This window comes from Chiloscyllium plagiosum, chromosome 51 (genome assembly GCF_004010195.1).
Source record: "Chiloscyllium plagiosum isolate BGI_BamShark_2017 chromosome 51, ASM401019v2, whole genome shotgun sequence".
Classification (NCBI taxonomy): domain Eukaryota; kingdom Metazoa; phylum Chordata; class Chondrichthyes; order Orectolobiformes; family Hemiscylliidae; genus Chiloscyllium; species Chiloscyllium plagiosum.
The window spans coordinates 540,432-549,917 of NC_057760.1; the positions used below are offsets into that span (position 1 = coordinate 540,432).

General features: G+C 48.7%; 1 protein-coding gene across 1 annotated transcript in view; it reads right to left on the reverse strand.

Annotated features, from left to right (window-relative positions):
* Positions 1-1,580: 1,580 nt before the first annotated feature.
* LOC122544746 (phosphatidylinositol 4-phosphate 5-kinase type-1 alpha-like) overlaps positions 1,581-9,486 on the reverse strand; it is a 32,924-nt gene continuing 25,018 nt past the window's right edge. The window contains exons 9-14 of the mRNA XM_043684068.1: positions 9,118-9,341; positions 8,136-8,219; positions 7,578-7,626; positions 6,942-7,026; positions 2,289-2,441; positions 1,581-1,741 (exon numbers count right to left, since the gene is read on the reverse strand). Coding sequence (XP_043540003.1) covers positions 1,581-1,741; positions 2,289-2,441; positions 6,942-7,026; positions 7,578-7,626; positions 8,136-8,219; positions 9,118-9,341 — 756 coding nt within the window. The remainder of the gene's footprint in view (positions 1,742-2,288; positions 2,442-6,941; positions 7,027-7,577; positions 7,627-8,135; positions 8,220-9,117; positions 9,342-9,486) is intronic.

Sequence of the window (9,486 nt, forward strand, 5' to 3'; positions counted from 1 at the left end):
CACACACACACAGAGACACACACACACACAGAGACACACACACACACAGAGACACACACACACACTTTTAAAAACACAGATAGCTCTAGCGTGAAACGAACCTGCAGAGGAAGTGGAGGATGCAGTTATAATGGAGGAAGTGGAGGATGCAGACATTTGGCTAAGTACATGAATAGGAAACATTTGGAGGGATATAGGCCAGGAACAGGCAGGTGGGACTAATTTAGATTGGAATTATGGCAGGCATGGGCTGAAGGGTGTGTTTCCATGCAGTACGACTCCATAAGTTTGACCCATTCAGCCCTCCAATCCTGCGCCACCATTCAGCTGAGATCATGGTTGATCCAGTTGGAGTTTTCCATGCCTGGCCGCCCGACCCCCCCCCCCCCCCGACCTTAAAGGGTCTTACTTTGAAACTGCGCCTCCTCATTCCAGTCTCTCCGACAAAGGGAGAGCGTCCTCTCACTACCCACTCTGCCCAGTGCCCTCCCAGAATTTTGAGTTCTGATAAATTCTTGTCGACTCCAATACATAATGGCCCCACTGGGTCTTCTTTCTTCAGGACAACCCTTCACCCAGCCATGTGCCACCATTACCCTGCCGTGTGCAGTCTGAGTGGCACACTTTGTACATTACAACGAAGACTGCAGCCAATTGCTTCGAGACCCAACGTGCTTTGGGATGCCTGGAGTTTGTGAAGGATGCCATCCCAATGAAATCTTTCTGAACAATACAAAGGCGGCCACTCCCTGTGGCGAGCTCGCAACTGATCAGCGCCCTTCACTGATGCAGTATAAAGTTCCCTTTGAAATTTTGTACACTCATCTATCCTGATCCATGTGAGGTGTAAAGTTTTGACATGTTTCGTGTTCTGAGAGATTCAAACCTATTTTTTTTATTTGGAATACAGCTCGACCCACAAGGAACACTAGGAGTGTACCTCCAGGAAGGAATTAAAATAAGAATTAAATTACAATGGCCTGGAATTAAAAGCCCATCCGCAATGACAGGCAGGTTCCTTGTTGAGCTTGCTCAGGGCAGCATTCCCGACACAAGGGACTTACAACCCCAATGCTGCCAACCGTGCCACTCTCACTCAGAGGGAAGGGATTGCAAGTGATATCTAAAATCAGTGAGGTGGACAAATGGGAGCATCAGGTCACCCTCCACACTGGCTCAGTGGTTAGCACCACTGCCTCACAGCAGCAGGGACCCAGATTTAATTCTAGCCTCGGGCTGCTGACTGTGGACTTTGCACATTCTCCCTGCTGTGTCTGCGTGGGTTTCTTCTGGGTGCTCCGGTTTCCTCCCACAGTCCGAAGATGTGCAGGTTAGGGTGGATTGGCCATGCTAAATTGTCCCATAGTGCCCAGGGATGTGCAGGTTAGGGTGGATTGGCCATGCTAAATTGTCCCAGTGTCCACAGATATGCACTCTGGCGGGGAGGGGGGGGCTAACTGTTGAAGATACAGGGTTACAGTGACAGGTCTGGGTGGGATGCTCTTCGGTGGGTCAGTGTGAACTCGATGGGCCGAATGGCCAGCTTCCACACACTGTGGGTGTCTATGATTCTGCACGATCTATATGGAGCTGCTCGACAGCAGATTTCCCAATTGGCCGACTGGAAGGCCTGAATGTGAAGCCAGCATCACGGAGGCATAGTCAACCAAAGGGTTGGCACCAAAGCATACACTGTGATGACGAGCTGAGCAACCGAAGACTTGGAATAAAGAGGGGGATCCTAGATGAGGGTGAGAGCAAGAGAAAGAGCAAACCAAAGAGGTTTAGGGATGGAATTGCAGGACCTAGGGTCTCCAAACTGAAGAAGGCATTCATAAGGGGTTGGGGGGGGGGGGGGGGGGCAGATGGAAATCAGGAAAAGATACTGCCTTGGACAAGAGCACCGAATCATCCAGAATCCAGAGGAAGCCTCACCAGACCAGAAACATAACTCCGATTTCTCTCCCTAGGTGTCTGTGTTCTACAACACTTCTTGTGTAAGTCCTGTCCCTGTTTGCTTTGCCAAAACGCAATACCTCGCATTCATCCAAATTAAAACGCCTGAGATTAAATTTAACTGCAGAGATCACAGAGCGCATAAAATGTACTGAATACAACAAATGCTGGAGACCACAGCAGGTCAGGCCAGATCCATGGAGAGGGAGTGAGCAAGCTAATGTCAAGTCTAGACAACTCTTCACCCATCGTTCCCTCCCCCACCCTCTGATGGCTGTGGGGTCAAACTTGGTGGCAGTGCCAAACACCTAACCTTCACCCTCCGCCATTACCTTGTTCAATGACCGCTTCAGTGATCTCCCTGTCAACCATCTGCACTTTCGCCGCCTCTGTCAGGGTTGGGTGTGGTTGGCTAGCCCCTCCTGCTGGTGTCCGGCGTGTGGATGCCATGCCAATTCGGCTCTTTTTCGACGGGGATGGTTTGACTGCGGGAAGTTCAACAAGAAAACGGTTAGGAGCGCAATTCGGCCTCTGCTTACAAAAGAAATGTTTGGCCTGGTCGCAGTTGGGCACGTTAACCTCACTGTCACCAGGGTCCTGGCACTGAATGGCAATATCGCGTCAGGGAAATCAGGTCCCTTTAAGGGCAAGCCAAAAACAGCTTCACAATTAACTGCAAGCAGGGGATGCTCATTGGAGCTGTACTTAAGAAATGTGATTATTTTTTGAGGGGCCCCTTTGCAGCACGGTGCTAGAGTCCCTACCTCTGAGTCAGGAATCATGGGTTTAAGCCCCACCTGCTCCAGAGGTAAATCATAACACTTCTGAACTGGCTGACCAACAAAAAAAAAAGTGGTATTATATAGCTGACAGCCTGTCTCTCTTTTGTGCCAATGCTGCCAGAGTGCACTTAGCACCGTGCACGTGGTGCCCGCCAGTATCCAGGAGGTCTTGAAAGAGGTGGGCAGCTCAGGTGCTGGGGGCGTGTTAATTCCCACGCCCCACCCTGGTATACTGGTTAGTAAAGTTAGATCACATGGGATTCAGGAAGAGCTCGCCAGTTGGATACAAGACAGGCTTGACGGTAGGGAACAGCAGCTAATAGGGGAGGGTTGTTTCTCAGACTGGAGGCCTGTGACCAGCTGCGTTCTGCTAGCACCAGTGCTCGGACGTCTGTTTTTGTCGTACTTGGATGACGACGGAGGTGATCTGGTTGGTAAGTTCACAGACAACATGAAAATTGGAGGAATTGTGAACAGTGAAGGAGGTTGACAAAGGATATAAACTGACATAGGTCAGTGGAAAGTTGGCCGGAGAAATGGTGTTTAATCCTGACAAGTTGAGGTGATGCCGTTTGGGAGGTCAAATGCGATAGGGTGAGAGGAAAGTATACAGTACTTTGCAGCACCGATATAGAGAGCGCGCTTGTGGTCCCCGAGAGCGGCCGCACAAGTAGATAAGGGCAGCAAGATAAGGTGGGGCATCATTTCAGACAGTGCCCGTTGTGGGCTCAGTTTCCCCATGTGCTTGGGCACCAGGAACAGCCAGACACTAACCCCCACCCCAGTACAGCTGCTGCCTCACATTCAGAACACCCAGTGAGGGTGGCATCACTGCAGCTATTAGCCTTGCGGTCGTCAGGACAATATGCAAGGATTCCAAACTTCAAACGGTCACAATTTACACTACAGGAGGGAATTTAACATACAAAAAGGTTTGATTGGCTCAGCAAAGGCTTTGCCATGGAGGAAACACCTCGCTAACTGAGCAGCAGCACTGGCTTGAACACAAACCTACGTGGCTTTCAGGGAATGAGTTCCCCGTTCCCGGAAATTTGGAATTTTTACGTGTCCCCTAACAAAGGCAACATGCCCTCTCTCTTCAGAAATATTCCAGGAGTGTTTTTAAACACTGCAACTGTTTAAACATTTTGCAAAACTTGCGTAGCGTCACCTTACTTGTTCTACCTCATCTTCTTTCCTACTCTTCTCAAACATGGTGTTGTTCTGCGCTAACTGCCTTGACCCTTCACCTAGGTTTCTCAACAAAAAAAAAACACATTGAACAGAGACAAAATGCAAAATGACAAATCATCTTAGTTGTTTACCAGAACCTTATCTACACGAGAGAAATAGGTGCTTCTCCTGAGACTCAATCTGGACAAGGCCAGTGTTCCGAAAGATTATAGGGAACGGGAGATGAAGCAGGAAAGAACATTCTCCCCACCACCATACAGTTCACAGCATTATCTTAAAGCATGAAGCAGAGTTAGAGGGAAGTAGGCAGTTTTACAAAGGACTCAACCTTTGTCCAGTTGCCACTGACTTCCACTTGCATCATTACAAACTCAGGCGTTTCCCCTTTAAAATGAACGTGAGTGTGGGTAGAATTTCAGCAACAATTTGTACTTGTGCACTACCTCTAAGTTAAAGATGCCCTGTAGTGTTTCATGGAATCAAAACTGGACAGCTAAGGGATATTAGGGAGAGGACAAGCAAGATTGCTCGAGGTTTAGAGAAGGAATTCCAAAGCTCTGCACATCAGGCAGCTAAAGGTAGAGCTACAGGAATCAGGGGGAGCAAGAGGCTGGAACTGAAGGAGCGCAGAGATGTCAGAGTGAGATAGAGGGAGGTGGTGTGGGGGCTGGTCGAGGGGACAGAAATGGGGAGGGGGTGCAGGGGTTAGTCAGTTCCCAGGAAGGCAAACAGATTTGTGGATAAGAGCAGAGTGTTGCAGGATCTAAAATCATGGCTTTCATCACGGAGTCAGTGAAATTTCTGCTTGCCCAGTGTTAAGGCGCATACCCTCGGCCAGGAGAGGCGGTGGCAAGGTGGAGCAGAATGCCATCTGTGCGTGCATAGACCATAATGCTGCTTTTTTCTGGAGGAGGGACAATTAATTATGTTTTGGAAGGTGGGGAAGAGGGGGGTGGTGCAAGGCTCTCTCTTTCACTGACTTCACACAATCACAGAAATATTTACACACTATCAGGCCGCTCAACCCATCAATGCTTTTATGACAGACCCGCGTGTCTGGTTAAGTAGATCCCACAGGGGAGTAAATGTGGAAGGAGGCCTTGATCGGGCAGTATGATGGATTGAGTCGGTTTCTCTTGCAGTAAGTGTAGCATACCCCAATCCTGTGTGTCCATCTAGCTTTTTCCCTCCAGTGCATTCACCTTTGGTGCTGGCTTTGGCCACTCACAGTGGGAACAGATTCCACATTCTCCCTGCTCTCCAACTGACTACCTGAATTCCCAGTTGGATTGATTAGCGATCATCTCATGGACCCCCTGGGCTCTGGTCTCACTCTCAAGCACGGTGGCTTAATCAGGCCGTCCCCACTCCCTTCCAACTTTTCTAGTGAAAACAACCATAATCCATTCAGCCAGCACTGTGGCTCAGTGATTAGCACTGCTGCCTCACAGCACCAGGGTACCAGGTTTGATTCCAGCCTCGGGCGACAGTGTGTGGAATTTGCACATTCTCTCCGTGTCTGCGTGGATCTCCTCCCACAGTCCAAAGATGTGCAGGTGAATTGGCCATGCTAAACTGCCCATAGTGTTAGGTGCAGTAGTCAGAGGGAAAATGGGTCTGGGTGGACAAAGTTAAAAATCACACAATACCAGGTTATAGTCCAGCAGGTTTAATTGGAAGCACACTAGCTTTCGGAGTGCCGCTCCTTCATCAGGTGATTGTGAAGGATCAGGTGAAGGAGTGGCGTTCCGAAAGCTAGTGCTTCCAATTAAACTTGTTGGACTATAACCTGGTATTGTGTGATTTTTAACTTTGTACACCCCAGTCCAACACCAGCATCTCCAAATCGGATCTGGGTGAGTTACTCTTCGGAGGGACAGTGTGGATTGGTCGGGCCGAAGGGCCTGTTTCCACACTGTAGGGAATCGAATCTAAACAAAAGCCCTTCCTGACGGCACAGGTCTATCTCTCTGTGATGATTTAGGAGGTTATTTTATTCTGTTCTGAAGTTGCAAGACAGAGGTTACGAGCCATCTACCAAGGTTACTCAAGTAAGCAGCTTGAGTGGCCTTGGGGTTGTCATCTATACAGGTCATCCTGCTTCAATACGCTTCATTTACACTAATTCCCTCTATCACAATTGTCAAATGAGGGGACACTGTTTATAAAGCGCGGAAGTTATAAAAGTGAGTATTGGTTACAATGCGGTTCTGGCTCCAATAGTCTGAATGGTGCTGCTATTATACAATTTTCTTATAACACGGGATTGCACGAGGACGGAACTACCGTGTTTTAGCAGAACTGACTGGAACTGGAACAACAGAAGCAGCCTGGATGGGTGTGGCCAGCTCTCTCAGCACAGGCTTTCTAACTTTTCTCTTCAGTTTTTAGGTTTAGCTTTCGTGGGCTTGAAGTGGAAGCTATTTTTACCTCTGTTGATTACAGACGAAAGCTGGAGGGTTCTCTTCCTAGGCTGCTGAATTACACGCAAGACAAAACCAGAGTTTTTGAATTCGCTTTTGCCAAACGGGTGTGTTTATGAATGTTGCTATATTGGAACAGTTAATTAATAACAGCATAATTGATACAATAACTGTTAAGTTTTCCAATAAAGTTAAGCTGTTCTAAATGCCTCTTTCTTTGGTTGGAGTTTTAACTACAGTGTTTAAATAAATTGCGCTTTGCTTAACGTCGACTGTATTGCAGATCACATTGCACCTGGAACATGGCACTTTACATTTGCCGTAAAAATTAGTAGTAGTTCGGGTCTAGCCTACTTAAAATATTAAGTGGGTCAGGTTTGGACTGGACTGGTCTGGTCCATAACACGTCCCACCAGACGTCACCTCACACCCTCCCAGCGCAGATCCTCCAGTGGCAGGATGATAGAATTACACTACAATTACATTTCTCAGTATGGACCGAGGGGCATACAAATGAGAAGATGTGTCAACAGGAAGCATAGAGGCTCAACTGCTTATTGGATTAAAACTGAAAATGGGTATTTACGTGGTATCTTCTTGAAGACTACGCCACACATGAAACGCTGAAATCGTTCGGCATAAAAACCCGGCCTGTGCACGGATACTGTGTCCTGAAACAAAGTGAGAGACAGATTACCTGCAGGAAAAGACACAGACAACAATGTATGATCAAACACCCATTGTAGCCAAAAGCCCTTCCTCTTCTAAGGCTGGACTATATTCCCCCACCGTCAAAATGCACGTCCGCCCTGCAGCTTTGATGGGAGTAGTGCTGGAGGGTCAGCAACCAGAGGCTGAAGAATTGGGCAAGAGAATGAGGGCAATCTTTCTGAGATTAAGCAATCTAAAACGCACTCTGAAAGAGGAGCAAAACCAGATCCAGATCAAACAAGAACTTCCACAAAGGAAATCAGACAGGGAAAGAGCCTGGACTAACTCAACAGCTCTACTAAAGGGCACAGACACGAGGAGTCAAATCGCCACCCTCCCCTCTCGACACAGCAGTCTAGATTTTGCTTCATTCAGCGAAAACACAATGGAGCACCACATTGCTGCGAATCACATTTCAAATTCATGCTGAAGTCAATTCCATGACAGAGCTGTCAGAGGCACCAGTGCAGCCTCTGCTTTTAGAGAGACAGGACCAGTCCTTCCTACTCACCCCATCATGTACAAGGGCCTTCCAAGAGTGTTCCAGCTTCTTTATAAATCTAAAACAGTGGGGGGAGACAACGTTACAGCAGAACAGAACACATGGACAAGGGTTTTCAACACGGCACTTCGGGAGTCAACTACTGCATCACGACTCCTTTAACACCAAATCCAGCTCACACTGCAGTCTACATCACACTCCAGCCCAGTAAAGGGCTGCCACGGAGCATCAAACAAAATTGAACAAGGAGATACATCAGGATATATCAGGGGAGATGACAAAAATCTGCATGGGGTGGGCAAAGAGAGATTGGGACAGGGAGAGGGAAGGGGTGTAGGGGCTGGGGGATGTACAGAGATGGGGGCCTAGGGGCTGGAGGAAGTGACAAGAGATAGGGAGGGGGTGTAGTGGCTGAAGGTTACAGAGATAGGGAGGGGGCGAGGGCCATGGAGCCATTTGAACACAACAATGAGAATTTGAAACCCAAGGAGTTATTAGAGCAGGAGCCCTAGTGATGAATGCTGGAAATTGTGCAGAGCCAGGACAGAAGCTTATAAAGCTACTTACCTGTATGATTGTAAGATGTCTATGACGCCAATGTACAACATCAGACGCTCGCCTTTGGAGTTCCGAGCTGGGATTCCCCCCATCCTGAAACAAAACAAACAGCATCATCCTTCTGATTCAAATAACAAGTTAGTCTGCTGCCAAGCCCTGTGCTGGACCCCATGAAGCATTGGTACCTTTTAAATACTCAGGATGGAATACTGCCTTCAATTCCGGTCTCCCTGCTATAGGAAAGACATTGTAAGGGTGCAGAAAACATTTACAAGGATGATGCCGGAATTGGAGGATTTGAGCTTCTGGGAGAAGCTGAATAGGCTGGGGCTATTTCCCATGGAGTGACGGAGGCTGGGGGCTGACCCTTGATAAAATCATGAGGGTCATGGATAGGGTGAATAGCCAAGATCTCACCCCTGCCCCCCCCCCCCAGAGTAGGGTGCCCAAAACTAGAGGGCATAGGTTTATGGTGCAAGAAGAAAGATTTAAAAGGCACCTAAGTGGAAAACTTTTTTCTATAGAGGGTGGTGCATGCATGGAATGAGGTGCCAGGGGAAGTGGTGGAGGCTGGTACAATTACAACACTGAAAAGGCAACTGGATGGGTACGTGAATAAGAAGGGTTTAGAGGGAGATGGGCCAAATGGGACTTGATCAGCGAGGACATTGATTTAACGTAGAAAACTTGGCAACCAGTAGGTGGACAGAAAGCACCCCCACACAGTGTTTCATTTCAAATGACGAATAGGACTTCCTGTGACATCATCCATCCTCAGCCTGTACCAACATGGTGGTCAGGGCATCTTCCAGATCATCTGAGAGTGGAGATTCCCCCGCGACAGCGAGGCTAAGGCCAGCACTAGGGATCTTCCGACTCGGGTGAAGTGAGCGAGTCTAATGCCCTAAGCTCAATCCTACTCCCTGCCTTCTGTCCAAATTCAAGCACACGCACGCGCTCAAAACCCACGGGGCATGAGACGTAAGCTCACAGTTCATCCGTCTCGCCGGTTCCCCCCAGCCTCGATTCGCCCTGGATGGCCTCCACTGCCGTTGAGTACAGCGCCCGCTGGCCAGTCGGTCTCCGGGCATCCGACGGGCCGATGCCATCTGTGCCACCCTGGGGCCCTTCGGCCCCACGCTCCCGGCTGGCGATATCCATGTTGTGGACCCCGACCAGCAAGCTGTAGTCCATGATTTTGAAGCTCTGAAGCACCTACGTTGGGAATACAGTAGTGAGAGAGAGAGAGAGAGGGAGAGGGAGGGAGAAAGAGAAAGAGAGAGAGAGAGAAAGAAAGAGAGAGAGAGAGAGAGAGAGAGAGAGAAAAAGAAAGAGAGAGAGAGAGAGAGAGAGAGAGAGA